The 19,421-nt window shown below is 37.2% G+C and overlaps 2 protein-coding genes across 10 annotated transcripts in view; one reads left to right on the top strand and one right to left on the bottom strand.

Moving 5' to 3' along the window:
• Nucleotides 1-4,174, top strand: part of LOC106872021 (DNA polymerase epsilon subunit 3) — a 14,484-nt gene extending 10,310 nt beyond the window's left edge. For all 3 annotated transcript variants that reach the window (XM_014918862.2, XM_014918841.2, XM_052969986.1), the window contains exons 5-6: nucleotides 2,294-2,478; nucleotides 3,862-4,174. In XM_014918862.2, coding sequence (XP_014774348.1) covers nucleotides 2,294-2,478; nucleotides 3,862-3,876 — 200 coding nt within the window. In that variant the 3' untranslated portion in view covers nucleotides 3,877-4,174. The remainder of the gene's footprint in view (nucleotides 1-2,293; nucleotides 2,479-3,861) is intronic.
• Nucleotides 3,603-19,421, bottom strand: part of LOC106871984 (E3 ubiquitin-protein ligase LRSAM1) — an 82,572-nt gene continuing 66,753 nt past the window's right edge. For all 7 annotated transcript variants that reach the window (XM_014918780.2, XM_014918802.2, XM_014918788.2 and 4 more), the window contains 10 exons: nucleotides 17,179-17,249; nucleotides 15,932-16,031; nucleotides 15,626-15,710; nucleotides 14,265-14,420; nucleotides 12,830-12,925; nucleotides 11,694-11,792; nucleotides 11,149-11,280; nucleotides 9,811-9,900; nucleotides 6,360-6,509; nucleotides 3,603-5,067 (listed from right to left, as the gene is read on the bottom strand). In XM_014918780.2, the coding sequence (XP_014774266.1) occupies nucleotides 4,942-5,067; nucleotides 6,360-6,509; nucleotides 9,811-9,900; nucleotides 11,149-11,280; nucleotides 11,694-11,792; nucleotides 12,830-12,925; nucleotides 14,265-14,420; nucleotides 15,626-15,710; nucleotides 15,932-16,031; nucleotides 17,179-17,249 (1,105 nt within the window). In that variant the 3' untranslated portion in view covers nucleotides 3,603-4,941. The remainder of the gene's footprint in view (nucleotides 5,068-6,359; nucleotides 6,510-9,810; nucleotides 9,901-11,148; nucleotides 11,281-11,693; nucleotides 11,793-12,829; nucleotides 12,926-14,264; nucleotides 14,421-15,625; nucleotides 15,711-15,931; nucleotides 16,032-17,178; nucleotides 17,250-19,421) is intronic.

Genomic DNA, 19,421 nt, shown 5'->3' with positions numbered 1-19,421 from the left:
ATATATATATATCCATTCAAGCTAGTCTCAAACTAGGAGCCTTTCTTGTAATAACATCTGTTGTACTTTCCAATTCGTGGAGGCGCAATGGCCTAGTGGTTAGGGCAGCGGACTTGCGGTCATACGATCGCGGTTTCGATTCCCAGACTGGGCGTTGTGAGTGTTTATTGAACGAAACACCTAAAAGCTCCACGAGGCTCCAGCAGGGGATGGTGGCGAACCCTGCTGTACTCTTCCACCACAACTTTCTCTCACTCTTACTTCCTGTTTCTGTTGTGCCTGTAATTCAAAGGGCCAGCCTTGTCACGCTGAATATCCCCGAGAACTACGTTAAGGGTACACGTGTCTGTGGAATGCTCAGCCACTTGCACGTTAATTTCACGAGCAGGCTGTTCCGTTGATCGGATCAACTGGAACCCTCGACGTCGTAAGTCACGGAGTGCCAACAACAACAACTTTCCAATTCAGGCAGCCATTCTGCATAGGAGTGTATGTTGCAGCATCTAAGCCTTTGTTTATAGAAGCTAACATTGACTCTGGCTACCTGTACTCGTCTTTGCTTCACTGGAGAATACTGATCATCTACATCTACCCTGACTCCTCTTGGAGAGAGTGAGAACATTGGGAATTTAAATGAAAAAATGAGTTATGTGAATATCTTCACAAGAGCGATTGAAAGAAATGGTAATTGGGGAATGCCCCACACACGTGTGCACACATACACAGTATCAAACATCAGATGAAATGGACATGGGAAAGAGAGAGATTTATGTATGTATGTATACGTACATACATAAATAAATATGTGTGTGTGATAGAGTGAGTGCCACTTAGACATCCCTCTCTCTCTGTCTTACATACATGCATACATACATACAAAATAGATGTATGCATATGTATTGATGTATGTACATATACATGACAACACACCCCTTGACTGACTGACTCTCTCTCTCACACACACACACACACACACACACATACATACATACATAAATGTATACAAACGTACGTACAAAAACGTGTGAGTGTGTGTATGTGTGAGAAAGAAGTGGGGCCTCACCGAGGCGATGACTTCTGACCAAGACCTCTGGAAATATGCTGTGCGTGAGAAGACCCGGCAAGCCAAGTGAGACCTAAATCCAAGGCCTCTGCCAGCCCACTTATGCGTACCTTTCCTTCATTGGACACTAAACTCCGCTTGCGAAGACCTGTTGAGGCAAGTGAAATTGAAATCGAACTAAATTCAACAACTGGCACCCATGCCAACGTCGTCTCCTTCATTGGACACGAAACTCAGCTTGCAAAGACCTGTTGGGGCAAGCGAAATCGTGATGGCACCTGTGCCCAGCGTCGCCTTTCTGGCACTTGTGCCCGCAGCATGTGTAAGAACTTTTGAGCAAGATCGTTGCCAGTGCCTCTGGACTGGCTCTTGTGCGGGTGGCACATAAAATACACCACTTTGAGTGTGGCCGTTGCCAGTACCGCCTGACTGACCTTCGTGCCGGTGGCACGTAAAAGCACCCACTACACTCTCGGAGTGGTTGGTGTTAGGAAGGGCATCCAGCTGTAGAAACTCTGCCAAATCAGATTGGAGCCTGGTATAGCCATCTGGTTTCACCAGTCCTCAGTCAAATTGTCCAACCCATGCTAGCATTGAAAGCGGACGTTAAACGATGATGATGAATGAAATAGACATGAAATGAGAAAATCGTATAAATAAAAGCTTGTTAAAAACTATCTTGTATGGAATATTTAAATATTCCTTTCAGTAATTTATCATAGTTGTTTGCAAATAGCGAATTAAAAGTTGAAACGAAGGAAATTAACAACAGTTATTTTGTATTTATTGCTGAAATTTTATAGTAATTGTTAGAATTGAAGCATTGGGAAATGATTATCTACAAGTTTTGTAAATTTGCAGATGTTTTAAAAATCTTAAATGGTATATTCTGTCATAAGGGCCTAAGGGATTGCAGAGGTGAACATAAGTCCTAAATCTTTAAGGGTTGAACATGTGAGTTTGATAAATTTATTATCAACAAATCTGTCTTTGTGATTGGTTGTTTACTAAATTGAAAAAAGTAACTTAAAACACCTTTTGCCCCTTCATGCTGAGCCTTTGATTACCATCATTCTCACGTCCAATTTCTCATGCTTGCATGGGTTAGATGGAGTTAGTTGAGGCAAATTTTCTAATGGCCTGAGACCTTTACAGTTATCAAAAATATGTTGATGAATATGAAAAATAATTTATGCCTCAGTTGAATTATTGGGTTGGTTGTATTTGCAGCATTCCGCAGAGAACAACAAGGAAAGAAGGAAGCCTCTGAGAAGAGGAGGAAAGCTAAAGAGGAGACTATTGTGATAGATGATGAAGAGGAAGGTGATGAGAATGAGGATGAAGAAGAAGATGGAAGTATGGAGGAAGAAGAACTGGACTCTAAAGATGAAGACTATATTGAAACAGATGATGAGGTAAGATTTATTGTTGGAAAATGACCTTGATTTAGGATTGGATTGTGTATTTGATCTGATGGATATCTATGCCAAGAATCTTTTGCCATGTGTAGGGCATGCATGGAAAGATGCAGCACTTGAGATACTTGTAGTTCCAGTTTTGCAGGGTGAACACTACTTCTCAAAAGTAGTTTTAGTACCAGAGTGAACCATGCTGCATTAGTTGCTGGTTTTGTGATCTGAGCTGTGAATTTCAGCTCCAGCTCAGTGAGCATTCATTGGCAATGAAAAATCCCTGAGAACAGCTTTTCTTTGTTATTGACACCAGGTGTAGTACAACATGCCACTTGCTGAAGGCTGTTGGCATTAGGATGCAATTCATTTTTACATCTTTTGTTACTGGTAAGGTGTTAGTTTTTTCTCTGCAGTACAAGGAATGTCATGGAACTATTGCACCATAGTAATAAATCTACTAAGATAGTGTGTAACAAAATTAATATTTGGTAGGTCTTTGGAATATCTGGGAGTCTTAATTTGGTCTAAATGTTCTGTTCAGTAGCATGTGGTGTGACAATACATATTAAGAAACAATAATTGGCATAAAACTAATTTTACATTGTGTATTATACCTGACACAATAAAACATTATTTCATGTAAAAAAAATTTTAATTCTAGTTCGGTGTGAAGAGGTGGGGGCCATGACTTTTGCAGGCATTAGGCTGCTAAGAATGTGAAAGTTGATATTTAATTTGAACAGCTGACAGGGTTATGGTACAGCAACAGCTAAAAACTAGAAGCATGTTTGATTCACTTCCTGTATATATTCCTAGCAAATAAAATAATTAGCATCATTTGTTCTAGAATATCTCAAGAGAATTTCATAATTGAATTAGCTGAGGTGGTTAGATTTATCTCTCTCACTTACAGACTACAATGACTCATATATAGTTGTATAAACCAAAATTTATGGTAATAGTGCCACTGCTTTCTTCAGGACTAAGCACAATACTATTGATATTTGTAGTAATAAGCTTTTGAACCCAAGTGGATCACAGACTTGACTTGGTGGCCTGTTCCAGTTTGTTGGCTTGATCAAAACTCGGACTCTTCAAAAAAAAAAAAAATAACTCAAACAATTAAAAAAAAATAACTGGTAAACTTTTTATTATTATGGATAATAGAATTTATTTTCTGAACATTTTAAAGAAGTCAATTACAAAGTTTTTCCTAAGTTTATTCTCTTGAATGATTCTTAATATCTGTAGAAATGAAAGACGTCAGGTGGAAAACCATTTCTGTTAACTGCTACCGAGTAGAAAACTAAGACGATTTATAGATGTAACAAACCTCCTTTGGAATACATTTTTTCCTCAAGTAAATGTTTTTTTTTTTTCTCGTAGGAGGCTCTTGGTTGAAAAAACTGCTGATACTGTGGGAACCATGTTTTTACTACAGAAGAGCCTGTTCTGACTGTAAATTAGCTGAAGGAGTATTGAGGAGAGAAGCTGAAAACTGTGACCGCCTTTAACGAGAACAGTTATTGTATGTGTACATATATTATATATAAGTAGAAGCCATTTGATGGACTTGCTCGCCCTGTTGGTTGCCAAGATTGGCAGAGAGACCTGATCATTCAAAAGATGCTAGTGCACTCACTAGCATGCACCATTTTCATAAGGAACAACTTTTTGAATAAATGAATTAATAAATTAATCATTTTTTTTTTATTTAGTTTGAGTTATTTAATTACATTTCAACTAACTGTTTGATATATATTTGCTGCATTTATTAGAAAAAATTTCTGGAAAGTTGTATTTCAAAATGAATTATCACAGATTATTTGATTTCTCAATATTTGTTGTTTTGAAAGTTATCATAGCAAGTTCAAGTTCATAGAAGATATATATGAAATACAATGTAGTGGATAAAAATGTAAACAAACAGCTGGAAAAAAGGCACATAACACATGCAAAGAAATAAACACCAGTGTACCAATGTTGCATTCTTTCCAATTGTCATACTGCAGCTATTTCAAGTTCTGGCAGCTATTTATAACAATTGGTTTAATAATGTGACCAAAATCATATTTAAACATGGAAGGAAATTCCAGCCAGGTTCAAACTTTTGGTAGAACGAGTATTTTTCAGATTTTGTTATTTGAAATTCTAATAGTTAATTTAATTTTCGAAAGAAAGTTCTCATTGAATAAGATATAAAGTATAAATACACATAATATATTTATATATATATAAAATGGAATTATGGTAAAAGCAATTTGGAAGAAATGTCAAAACATGACAGTTACTAGGATTATGAAGAATATAAGATGGCTAGCAGCAATAACTTTTCGGTAAAGCAGAAGCAAGTGCAATAACAAGAAAGGTTATATTCTCAATTTAGCCATATTTGTAGAGTAGCTGAAATGGGGCTGGATATGAGATAATGTTTTGGATGATGATTATCAAGAAAATTGGCAGTGATCAGCTCTGTTGCTGGACTTGGATTTTCTGTAAAATGTTTGATCGGCAGAGAGGACAGAACTCTAGATCAACGGAACATTCAGTACAACAACAAACATGGCCGCAGTTGAGGAAAATGATGTTAGTCTGAAATAGAAAAGAAAAAATTATTTTACACTAAATCACCAAGATGTATGTTAAAAAAAAAAAATAACACTGATAAAGCAACTTATGAGAAATTTGGATAAAATTATTCATTATTTTAGCTTTATCAAGCATGTCTTGCAAACAACTCGTACATGCAAGTGCTACCAGTCGAGAACTCCGCATACCGGAAGCCAGCAGGTGTATGGGGTCATCAGGAGAGAATGCGCGCCGTTTCAGGGCCTACCTCGCGGCGGCATCAATGCGCACTGGCACCCCCTCACTGATATGAAGCCCCGATTGCTAGATCAACTGGTTATTAAAAACAAAGCTAAATATTTCTCTAGTGATCGCTCATCGTCTCTTTCTAACCTAATTAAACTAAATGAAATAAAGACATGCTTGGTGTGTGTGAACAGCAACTTTTTTAAATTTTATTTTTGTAGATTCTCATGACTGTCACCATCCAATTCCATTACTATGGATTTGAATTGGGAACTTGAGTTATAGTGAATCTTTCATTAGCTGATTACATAATCATGGCACCACCCTTATAGATGCCTTGCAGATACTCTTGACAGGGCTTGGTGATCTTGACCATCATGATCTAGGATTTCTTTACTCAGCTTCAATGTAAGGAGCACCATTGGCTCAGTTGAGCTCTTCCACTACCTCTTCACAATCTGCCATGCTGCACTCCCATGACTATGCCATTTCCCTGGCAGGGTGGCTGAGTGAGTGCTGTGCCTTGCCATAGGTCGTCATCTGCAAACCCAGTCAGGCAACATACACTTTTCATGTTGGCATTGGTTGGACGGTTTGACTGAGGACTGGCAAGCCAGTAGGCTGTACCAGGCTTTAAATTAAAACCTTCAATTGAAATGCTATTTTAACCCGGTCATGCTGCGTTACCACTAAGGCATGAATAGGGTAAATGTCATCACTGCTGGATTCCTGGTAGAGCGGCAATGCAGAGACACGGGCTCAAATCTGAGGGTTAAATTTAAAAGGTAGTTGGAAGAGAGGAAATAATATTTTTTTACACTATAAAGTGGTTGGCATTAGGAGAGGCAGCCAGCTGTAGAAGCCATACCAAAGCAAGCACTGGATTGCAATGCAGTCCTTGGACCCAGAGGATCCTGTGAAACTTATGCCAACATTAAATTATGATGATGATGATGTTGCTTCAAACGGAAGATTCACAAAGAATTTTGTTGTTGTTTTTAAACCTCAATTGACAATTTTGTGAAACATTCTCTCCAGGTATCAACACTTGAACTAAACCAGAGACTTACTGTTCGGTCAAGACATATAGAACATTCTGTATAGAGTCCACGAGCTGTAACAATTGGTTGGGTACTAGATGTCGGGTTCTCTTCAGATGGTGATGGCTCGGGAGCAGGAGCAGTGGGCAGAGGTCGTACTGCTTCACCTGTGCAAACGTCCTGAAAATAAAAAAATAGATGTCAGATGTTTAAATGTTGCCAGTAAGCAAGCGGTATCTATCCATTTCAAAGGGCAATTCAGAAGTTGTTATAGCTGATCAAATCAAGTGTTATTCACAATGAAGAAGAAAGATAAACCTAGAATAAGGGAAAACTGAAACCTGTCCAAAAGCTGTTAATGTGTTGGATTAAGTTTGCCCCACCTTACTATGTGCTTATTTCCAATTTTCCTCTTGCTTTGATTACTGTTTTCTCCATCACACTCGTGTTTTATTCACCCAGTAGCTCATGTTTATTTTGAACAAACAGGCAATGTATAGTAGAGAAGACTCTTTAGTCTTGCAGAGGACAAGTTAAATTCACCAGTGCTGGTGCTACAAAATGCACTCAAAACACCGTGAATGGTGTCCAACCATAGAAACCATGTCAAAATGGAATATCCAAGTAAGACATGTTTGTCTGATATGTCTATGAGGACAGTAACTCCGCAAAGAACTGACTTAAGATTGTGATGACTTGCAACCAGTACCAGCATTGGGAAACAGATATAAGATGGTGCTGATGATTTCAGTATGTCAACATTCAACCTATCTTGGTTGCTATTTCTTTTTTTTAAATACACTCAGATATATCAGTTATTTTAAGTTTGAATTTTAAACTAAAAGCAAAGACGCTTAGTATGTACATATCTAATTATTTTTTTTCCTTACTCATTACAAAAATCTTGGAGTTATCCACCCCTGCATCTGCTGAATAGATTCAAACATGGAACCACTGTATATTTTAATTCACAGTCTTATATCAAAACATTGTGAAATAGAGATGTGAACTACTACAATCAGTCAATAAGATATCTCATTTGAAATGACATAGGGTCAGTGCATAAGAAGATAATGTATTTCAAAGTCAGAATGGAATTAAAACAATGATAAATGATATAGTATTTATGTAACATCACTTCTCTCCATGCTAGCTCGTTATGCATCTGTATAAATTTATTATAAACTGTATTCTGAATACAAGAGTAAAATACTATTAACATACAATGCTAGAATTCTCTTCCATAAATAAGCTTATAGATGTTTATTCCCAAGTCAGGCCTCATTAAATTGACCTAAGATTAAATACCATTCAGCTTTGTATCTAATGTGCCCTTTCACTTCTAAGATAACAGGAGGAAACTTGGCTACCATTTCAGCAAGTCAAATGACTGTATAGTCTCATTCATTGGTTTGTAAGTTGTGAGCAGACACTGTAGGTCTAACACAAGCATTGATGACTTGCAAGCAGCAGTTCTCGTACAAATTTATAGATGTTCTTGGTTTCACTTTCTAACAAATCAAGAGATGATGTAGAAACACTTTCATGGACTCGACCATGTAGACACGTGATCAAAGACCATTGAACCATGACCACCCTATTCAAAACTACATTGTCCAACATGTGGTTGGGCACTCTGTTGGTTATGACAACAGAACAGCCTGCTCATGCAATTAACGTGCAAGTGACTGAGCACATTACAGATACATATATCCTTAATGTAGCTCTCAAGGAAATTCAGCATGACACCAAATGTGACAAGGCCCACTGAACTACAGATACAACTCATTTTTGCCAGCTGAGTGGACTGGAACAACATGAAATGAAGTGTCTTGTTCAAGAACACAATGTACCACCGGGAATTGAATCTATGACCTTACAATCATGAGCTGGATGCACAAACCACAATATATACTTTCTTCATTAAAACAGAAGAGGATGATATGAGGGATATATGGTTGCTATTTTAATAAAATTGAGAGACCACGTAGAGGATTCTGAGGTTGTCAGGTTCGTTAATGTTAAAATAAAGATAGAAAATGAAAGGCGGAGGAGTGATATTATGGATTTATAAAAGAATGGTGATATGAGGAAGAATATCTGGTGAGGGGCAACACCGCTGAGATATCAAACATTTAACAAACAAGTTGTGTGTGGCAGGGAAGATTGAGAGAATCTACTTTAAATTAAAAATTAGGGTGACATATAAAAGTGTCTGTATGGCCCCTTGTAGAAGTACTTGTAAAGTGCCATGTAAAAGCACCCAGTACACTCAGTAAAGTGGTTGGCATTAGGAAGGACATCCAGCTGTAGAAATCATGCCAAATCAGACTGGAGTATGGTGCAGCCACCCAGCTTGCCAGGTCTGGTCAAACCATCCAACCCATGCCAGCATGGACAACGGACATTAAATAACGATGAAGATGATAATGATCTTATACTTCACTTGGTTAATCCTTTATATGGTTATTCAATTTGCTAGAAATAGCAGCTATATATATCCTTCATATTATATCCTACTGTCTTAATAATGTACATATCAGACACTGTAGTTTTTGGATATATAAAAGGCAGGATGGTCATGGCTGAAATGTCTATGATCATGTAGATATGAACACCTGTCTAAATGATTATGGTCAATCTGAAGTTAAACAACATATTTAAGGTCAAATCAAAGACAGAATCTCTACATTGTCCCTTGATATGTTAGAAACAGAGCCAAGAACATCTACCATGTTTTCCAGCATACAAATTGAATTTTTCAGGCCAAAATTTACAGCTAAAAAAGGCAGGGAGACTTACCACCAAAATGACTCTGGAGGGTTACTTTTTGACTCTTTTACTTGTTTCAGTCATTTGACTGTGGCCATGCTGGAGCACTGCCTTTAGTCGAGCAAATTGACCCCAGGACTTATTCTTTGGAAGCCTGGTACTTATTTTATCGGTCTCTCTTGCCGAACCGCTAAGTTACGGGGACGTAAACACACCAGCATCGGTTGTCAAGTGATGTTGGGGGGACAAACACAGACACACAAACATATACACACACACACACACATTTATATATATATATATATATATACATATATACAACAGGCTTCTTTCAGTTTCCGTCTACCAAATCCACTCACAAGGCTTTGGTCGGCCCGAGGCTGCAGTAGAAGACACTTGCCCAAGGTGCCACGCAGTGGCACTGAACCCGGAACCATGTGGTTGGTAAGCAAGCTACTTACCACACAGCCACTCCTACGCCTTAGAAATTCCATGTGAAATGCAGCAGGATTTGGATAGATAGTGACAATGTTTGCATGTTTACACTACATGTTGTACTAGGTTGACTTGTATGTTGGAAAATACAACATAAACTTGTAAAAGAAACTTCAACAAAATATGGAAAATCTCCAACTTCAACAAACTGTCCTGAAGTCATGTGACCAGGAAATAAGAAAGAAAAGACAAAATATGTCAAATTAGAACTTACTGGTGGCAGCATGTCGACTTTTTTTGTTGATTGGTATTCCTGCAGACGTACCATGATAGCACGCCGTACACCCAGTTCATGAACACCCATCTGTTGAAAGAAATAATCAAATGTTTTTATATTTTGTTTAGAAAATCCTTGTTGTAAACTTGTATGTTGCATATTGGGAGGGTCATTATGCCAATGATAAACAAATGCACTGGTTCTGTTTCACTTTTTTTCAGGTCTGAAACAGACTTAGAGTAGAGAGGACAATGAAAGAATTTTGACAAAGCTAGCTGATTGATTGACCAAATGATTAATCAAGCAAGTGATGAGTTAATTGGTTAAATGATTAACTAATTGACTAATAATAATAATAATAATAATCCTTTCTACTTGTTATGTCTCAACGCTACTGCTATCTAGCACCTTCGGATGATCTCTACTCAACCGCTACACAACTGCTACTCAACACTCTACCATGGCCAGACTACCTCCATTTATATGTCTTGGAAGATCCTACTTCTTCGCTTGGGAGCGTCCACACAACACTACTAAAGGCACAAGACCTGAAATTTGTGGGGAGGGGAGTAATTGGTTACATCAACCCCAGTGTTTCACTGGTCCTTACTTCACCAACCCTGAAAGGATAAAAGGCAAAGTTGACCTCAGAAGGATTTGAACACTGAATGTAAAGATGGACAAAATGCCACTAAGCATTTTGTCTGGTGTGCTAATGATTCTGCCAGCTCACTCCCTCAATAATAATAATAATTATTATTATTATAAAAGAAGTAAAATAGAACCAGTGCATTTGTTTCTTATTGGCATAGTGATCTTCCCAAAATACAAAAAAAAAGAAAAGATAACCGGACAATTCTACAGGGTGTCCACAAAGTCTGGGTACATGAGGATTAACACATACTTTAAGAAATTATTATTTCTTACATTTAATTGTTTATGTTATGATTTTATTTACTCCATGTACCCACATGGGGATTAATGCATACTTTAAGAAATTATTATTTCTTATATTTAATTGTTTGTCATGATTTTACTTACTCCATGTACCCACATGGGGATTAACGCATACTTTAAGAAATTATTATTTCTTATATTTAATTGTTTATGTTATGATTTTATTTACTCCATGTACCCACATGGGGATTAACGCATACTTTAAGAAATTATTATTTCTTATGTTTAATTGTTTATGTCATGATTTTATTTACTCCATGTACCCAGACTTTGTGGACACCCTGTAGTTTAACAGAGATTGATGATTCAACACCAAATGTAACAAGGTTTGCATGAAAATGTTGTGGAATGGTTAGATCGATATAAATATATACCAACCTGTTTCAAATCATCTTCTGTCATATGGCAAAGAGTCTCAGAAGTGATACGATGACGTGCAAACAATGGTATGTAATCCTGAGCACCCGTTTGTTCCAGAATCTTAAGCACAGGAATTTCTAGCAACCATTCCTAGAAGACCAAATTTTTTAATGTTTAAGTTCTTTAAAGTCAATTTTTTCAAATAAACAACTGTTGGTAACATTTTATAATTTGTATTTTGTATAATAAATCTGACCTTATTTTTGATGAATTAAAAAGAAATTAATTAAAAAAAAAAAATAGAAGAATTGGAACAAGCCATCTTCAAATGAATCCTACAAAACATGTAAAGATCAATATTAAAAAGCAACAAGAATTTGTTTAAATATATTACAACAGATACAGAATTGGATAATTTCGAAATTTAAAACACATATATTGCAACGACTGAAGCTGTTGATTTGACTAAAAATTGCAGTGGAAAAGGAAATCTAAGATACCATTGCTTATATAAAGAACCGTTTGGTGCAGAGAATATCCACCCAGACTTCACACACACTTACTTGGTCAATTAGTGCTTGTGGTTTACGGTCCATCAAGCGTTGGTACTGCACCAACCAATAATCTGTTTGGTCTTGCAGCCGTTGCTCTTCCATTTCCGTCTACAAATGAAAAACACAAATAAAAGAAGAAAAAAAAACAAACAAACAAAAAAACACAAGAATCTTCAGGGATTTTTTCTGAAGTGATACATTTGGAAAATTAGTTCAAAGGTCATGAAACATAGATCAATTCAAGTATTCAAAATCTAAACAATGTCAAGAACAAGAATTTTTCAATATATATCTCTGATTCCTGACTCTGTTTCTGTCCATGTGTCAGGAACAGGATAATTATTTGTTTATGCCATATACAAGTGTGATAAATCATTTGTTTATGCCATATACAAGTGTGATAAACCTTTTGCGAACACTCTCTTCTAAAATGTGAGTAGACATGTAGCTCCTTTACAACAAGAAACCTGTTCACCTCTGGCCCGTTCTCTCATACTTTTACTCATTTTTTAACTGAGCATAAAGTTACCCTCACAGGGTTTTATTCTTGCAAACTGCATAATGGCCTCACTAGTGCTGGTAGCACAAGAATAGTGCTCAATACATGCTGTAAAGTGGTTGGTGTTAGGATGGTCTCCAAACATAGAAACCAGCCAAAAGGATCTAACAATCTACAGCACTGAGATGCTATACTAAAATTACAAATTATGGTTTTGAACAGCTGAACTACCACCAGAGTAAAATTGTTATCAACCAAACCAATGGAAGAAGCCTGTGTGAGGCTAACCAACATGGTAAAAACAGCAGTTAAGTGTTTCTGAAATGAAACCTTACCATCTCAGAAAAGAACACAGACAATATCGTCCTTGGTGCATGCTGCATAGGGAAAAAAAAAACATGATTGCCACAGCTAGACTGACCTGGTATTAAACAAGAGTAACCTACTGAATGTTGTAGCTGTGTTAACAGTAATAACTGATATGGTTAATAACAGAGTAGTGTCACTTTAGTAGCACAGATAGAGAGTAAAGAGTCATAAGTGAAATATTATGGGAGTCATTGAAAAGCACTAAGTAAGCAGAGCAACAAGAAAATGACCAAACAACACCAAGTGGCCGGAAAAAAAGAAAGAGTAGCTAACTCACAAGCCTCATCTTCAGTTGTTCCTCTCGCTTGTCTCGCTCAGCAATGAGCTGCATTAACATACCAGTTAGAGCTATCCTCTTGTCAGCCAGAATATTCTGTAAGAGAGAAACAGGAAGATGAAAACAAGATCAGAGCAGATTATAAAGAAATGTTTCAAAGATCAACCGATACAGACATTTATGAATGCTTCAACTAGACTTACTTTTACATTCTCTGTGTTGTTAGGAATTCTATGCCATTAGCAAGGGTATCTAACCATAGAAACCATACCAAAGCTGACAATGGAGCTCGATGCAGTCTTGCAGCTCATCAGATACAGTCAAACCACCCAACCCATGCAAGCATGGAAAACATGTTAAATGATAGTGATGAAGATGATGATGAATTTGAACATGAAGGCATATACAGTGCCAATCAGTAAGGATGCTAGTGTTAAACAGATGGTAATATGGCTTCTATTGTATTGCTAGTCATATCACAGCACATATACCATACTTAAGGTAAAAACCTGAACAGCAGCAGCAGCCAGCATCGTTGTAGTCATCATTATCATCATTTAACATACACTATTCCATGCTGAATTTGCTGAAGTGGATTTTCTATGGCTGGATGCCTTTCCTGTGGCCAACCCTTGTCTGTTTCCGAGTAAGGTAATATTTACCCATGTACAGACATGTTTTTCACAGAAGACTGGAAACAAATTTATGATAACGACACTCATTTACAACCATTACATGAGGTCTAGACAATGGTGCATACATATGTGTGTATGTATACATACACATCACATGTATAAAGAAATAATGGTGAGGTATGAGCTAAGAACCCTTTGCTTGATTGACGTCATGATGCATAGCCAATAGTAATGTACCATATTATAGATCTGTTCAACCGAAACCATATGAAAATAAAACAATTAAAAGTATCCATTTTTGTTGCCCACAATTCTTGGGAGGGTTGTGGGAAAAGAGCCCTCGGGCACCTTCTCCAAAGATTTCTGCCAGAAGCAACTATCATACTTTCTTACTGGATTCCCAAACATGACTAACTGAGATTATGGATATCATCCAACCATCTTGCTCTTGGCCTACACCGAGGTCTCCAGCTGATTGACTTGGCTTCAAGAATCCATTTTGCGATCCTTTCCTGGGGCATTCTAACCACGTGTCCATAATACCAGAGCTGTGACCTCTCAATGCAGAGAAGTAGCAGTTCAACCGGGAAAGACACCCTGATCTTTGAGTTACGCACCCTGTCAAGTAACATTAGTTCAGAGATTCTTTGGAGGAACCCCATTTTGGCAGTTTGAATTCAGGATTGCATTCTTTTGGTTGTTACCCAACATTCATGACCATAGATGAAGATAAAATGATGATAAAATGATGCTGCTATTTTGCTCAGCTTAAAATAAAGAAGGAGAATGTTTTTTGTTACCTTTTCCATGTCTATTCGTAATTCTTTCCTCTCAATTTCAATTGCCGTCAACTGAGCCAATTCTTTCTCAATCAGAGCAATCTGGGAGGAAACCCGACTGTGACGTGAGTCTTTCTGCATAAGCAGAGCTTCAAAAGCTGCTTTCTGAAGTTCTTCCTGATAATAATAAAAAAAAAAATCATTACCTCTATGCACATGAAATATTAGCATGTAACTATTTTATCTTATAAATATGTAAATGTTATTTCATATAAAGGTTAATAATTCAGATACTAGACTTTTAAACATTCAAAATGCACTGTAGCTGCTGAGTCAAGACTTTTGACAAGATGGTTCGGAGTTCAGATATCATATCTATTTTTTGTACCCCAAAATAAGATACAAAATTTTGCTTGTATTAGTTTATACACCTGATAAGTGAGTTCTTATTTTTACAGCTGACTGATTAGCAGTTGAAAGTTTATTCAGCTGTAAACACAACTGTTTTAATATGAATTTACCAAACTCAATCTATCTTTGCAAACATGGAAGGTAAATAATTTTAAAAAAAACCCAGTGAAAATACCATCATGGCACTAACAAAAACCCAAATAGACATGCAGACAAACATGTACATAAGTAGACATTTAAGAAACTATCAAAGGTAATATGAGGACTACCAGATGTTGTTGGAAAACATTTAATGAGGATTAGCCATTTCAGTGACTATGACTACATAATATTATTCACATTCTCCTTTAAAAATTAGGGAGTCTCTATTAAAAACCCAAGAATTATACTGACCCTGAAAAACAAAAAAACATCATATTTGAAGTCCAATTTTCCCTTACTTCAGATGTATTGTAAAACCTGCATTATTTAAGAGTATATTTATTCAAATTCAAAAGGTCTTTCAGCTAATCAGTAAACTATCTCAAAACTCGCCCTACTTCTTGGAAATCTAGGTACATTTTAATCCTAATCAAAAAAAAAAAAAAAAAAAAAAAAAAAAGAGTTTCTCATCATTTCTCATATGTCGGACACAAAACATAATTCAATTCCAGAAATCTTACCTGAACTTACTCCCGTCAATTGGGTACCCATTTGAAACTCTACAAATACAACCCTCATCAAGATAAGGGTTGGATGCTTACTTCCAGAGAAAAAAATTCCCCATTCATAAATACTATTGTAAAGCATCCCCTCCTTATCTACATTTACTTGAAACATTATTTTGACCTCAGCCCCTACAAATCCAAGATGACCGTATCAAGTGGTTACTTCAAAGACATCTCCAGAATCAAAGACAAAAAAAAGTGTTTTATATACTAGATCATGAGACTGGCTAATATAGAGTTGTCGGAAGAAATACCACAACAAACCTGCTGAGTAAGAACTTTGACCATTTCATCCTGTTCTGCTGACTTTGATTGCAAGATATCATTCAACACAGTGGAATTCATCTCTCTGGGTAAAAAAAAAAAGAAACAGGAATAAATCTTTATTAAAACACAACAACATAAAAGAATTGGCAGTGAATGGCGGGTTGACTTTACAGGTAGTGAATGGCGGGTTGACTTTACAGGTATAACAATGAATAGCCACAGTTTTTCTAGTTCAGTCAGGGCTGAGAATACGGAATAACAACATCCAAAATTAAATGACAGGTAAAATTCAGGAATATTTACTTTTCTAGTGCATTTCTGGCAGCATGTTTCTTCTCAGCATCATGTTTCCTTCGACAAGTCTCCAAGTAGGCAGAACTATTCAATATTTCTTCCATGCGGTCTTTAAAGGAAAGCAAAACAGTATCATCCTCAACATATATATCATCATCATCATCATCATTTAGTGTCTGCCTGCCATGACCTGGCAGAAGACTGCACTAGAGTTTTGTGCCTGCTTTGGTATGGTTTTTATGGCTGGATGCCCTTCCTAACACCAACCACCCCACAGAGTGGGCTGAGTGCTTTTTACGTGGCACCAGCATAGGTGAGGTCAGTTTTGGCATGGTTTTTACGGCTGGATGCCCTTCTAAATGCCAACCACTTTACAGCGTGAACTGAATATTTTTTACATGGCATATTCGGAAGGGCATCCAGCTGTAAAAACCTTGCCAAAACTGACCTCAAGTGCCAGTAAGGCAACGCTGGTAACGATCACGCTCGAATGGTACTTTTTATGTGCCACCAGCAGAGGAGCCAGTCAGCGGCCCTGGCAACAATCACGCTCAGATGGTGCTCTTAGCGCTCCACTAGCACGGATGCCAGTCAAGCGGTGCTGTCATCGAATTTGATTTCAATTTCATTTGCTTCAACAGGTCTTCGCAAGCAGAGTTTAGTGTCCAATGAAGGAAAGATATGCATAAGTGGGCTGGTTACACCACTGGCATCGGATTATGGGTTATGGTTTCACTTGGCTTGCTGGGTCTTCTCAAAAGGGCCAGCCTTATCACACTTTGTGTCATGCTGAATCTCCCTGAGAATTACGTTAAGGGTACACGTGTTTGTGGAGTGCTCAGCCACTTGCATGCTAATTTCATGAGCAGGCTGTTCTGTTGATCGGATTCTTTATTGTTGTAACCCAGGGGTTTTCAAACTGTGGTCCGTGGACCACAGGGAATCCGCAAGGACAAGACAGGGGGTCCGTGGACAGCAAATACTTTTTATGGGCAATTTGATTTTATATATGTTTTTTAATCAAAATCTTTTAATTGACAATAAACCTATTTGTTAAATACTGTTAAATAAATAAATGTAAAAATATATGTTATTTTAAGCAAATATTTATGTATAAATTTCATAAGCGTTTATGAGGTAAAGCCTGAAATATAAAGGGGTCTGCAAGTCAAAAAGTTTGAAAACCCCTGTTGTAACTGACGGAGTATCAGATGTATGTGCATATTTACAATTAAAAAAATAATGAGACAACTTACTCAGCACTTCTTTTCTCCGTAAATTGGCTATTTCTTCATACCTCACAATGTAATATTGGTCTTGTTCATCCCTACAACACAGTATTGACAAAAATGAGAAATGCAATTTCAGATTGTAACATGCTTGAGACTGGATAACTTTTATAAGACATAGCAGATTATAATATGCTTTTAATAAAATATAATCAAACAATAACAAAAGTTGAATCTTATTCATAATTAAAGAAGTATATTTGATATAGTTATTTATTATTTTTACTGTTTTATAGCCATTCTTTCTATGAGACAGTGTTTTTTGGGACCTCTTTGAAACTTCTAGCCACTGTACTTCTCTTTCATGAACTTGAAGTGGAGTTCATTGGACAATCAGGTAAACTGGAGCAAATACATTTGTATCATCATCACCATCATCACCATTTAACATCCATTTTCCATGCTGGCATAGGTTGGACAGTTTGACAGGATCTGGTGAACAGCAGAGCAGCTTCAGACCACAATGTCAGCTTCAGCTTGGTTTCAACAGCTGAAGAACCTTCCTAATGCCAAGCACTTTACAGTGCTTTTTTTCCATGTTACCAGCCTTAAGGAAAAGGAAAAAGCTCCCTCATGTAAGTAGGAGTGTATTCGAATGGGGGTGAGGGTGGCTTAATACCAAGTATTGAAGGCTAAAGTATGATAGATGGAGAACAACATTGGATTAACCATTAAGCAAAATAAGCACGTGCTCAGGACATCAAGAAGTGGGGGTGAACCATAGAAAAGGTAAATGGTTTATGGTACAAAAGAAATCACTTTAAACTTGCTAAAATAACACTCAGAATATCAATATGTGATACGATATCCACCTTGGTAATGCTTGCTCATGAAGGGTGATGGTACCACGGAAAAAGCACTGGAGCTGGTGCCACATAAAAAGCACCCAATGCACTCTGTAAAGTGGTTGCCCTTAGGAAGGGCATCCAGCTGTATAAACCAACCCAGAAAAGACTATGGAAAGTGGACATTAAATGATAATGATGATGTGCAGGTGTAAAACCAACCTTGAAATATAGGAAGTATCTATAGATGATTATAGATGGTTACAATCCTACTCATGAATAACTACTGAATACATCACCATTTAATATCTGTTTTCCATGCCAGCATGGACTGGATGGTTCAACAGGAGCTGGCATACCAGAGGACTGCACCAAGCTCTAATGTCTACATGGCATGGTTTCTAGGCTGGATGACCTTCCTAATGCCAACCGCTTTTACAGAGTGTACTGGGTGCTTTTTATGTGGCACCAACAGTAGTGGTGTCACTAAGTAACTTGCAAGACGAGACCCCTCAGCTGAGTGGAGCATAGTACTGAGAGAGGTGGTTTTATGCCAAGTGATGAGAGGATAAAGTATGACAGAGGAATGGGAACAGATGTCTTCCAGTAGGTGAGCTACCTGGTTACCCTAGTTGGAAAAGAGAGAAGATGGTGAAGATAATGTGTCAGCATATGTCCTCAAGTTACAGGACGGCAAATATGAAAGGAGTGATAGAGAGGGTTGGACTAGTTGACTGGTAGGTAAGTAAGTTCTCAAGAGTGTGTAAGGAGAGTGAATACATTAGTATGAAACATAATTGCAGTTCTCAATATCCACCCTAAACAGCATTGTTTCCTTTCTAACTGTAGTTGCTCAAACTACCACCCAACCATCTCAACTGCATCAAATGTTGATTACATTTGATGCAACCAAAAAGAAGTCACAAGGTGAAGACACTGAGCCTCAGTTTGAGCCTTTAGCATTCAGATTACTCTGACGAATCTAATGCATATTTACTCACATTGTTTTCAATTAATCATGCATATCTCATGACTTTGGGATTTCAATGATGAGATTATTTATTTTTAGAATGACATTGTAGGGTAGGTGTAAGAGGTTGGATCTGGCCAGTCTGAACATATAACAAGTAGAATATTAGGATCAGATATGGCCAGTTTAAATGTTAAAGGGTTAAGGTCCACTGTCAACCAGAGCCTGCAATCTCCATACCGTATCGGCTTCAAATTCATGATATTTCTTAAACATAGATAGCAGAGGTTCAGAAACATATGGTATAAAAATGATATGCCATGTGTCTGAGTATTATGCAATGTCTAAACACATACACTGACAGATACACATTGACATATAGACATACATAGACACACAGATACACTTACACATTGACATATAGACATACATAGACACACAGATACACTTACACG

This window comes from Octopus bimaculoides, chromosome 8 (assembly GCF_001194135.2).
Source record: "Octopus bimaculoides isolate UCB-OBI-ISO-001 chromosome 8, ASM119413v2, whole genome shotgun sequence".
Classification (NCBI taxonomy): domain Eukaryota; kingdom Metazoa; phylum Mollusca; class Cephalopoda; order Octopoda; family Octopodidae; genus Octopus; species Octopus bimaculoides.
The sequence above is the reverse complement of the archived record's forward strand: the minus strand, read 5'-3'. Positions and strand labels throughout refer to the sequence as shown.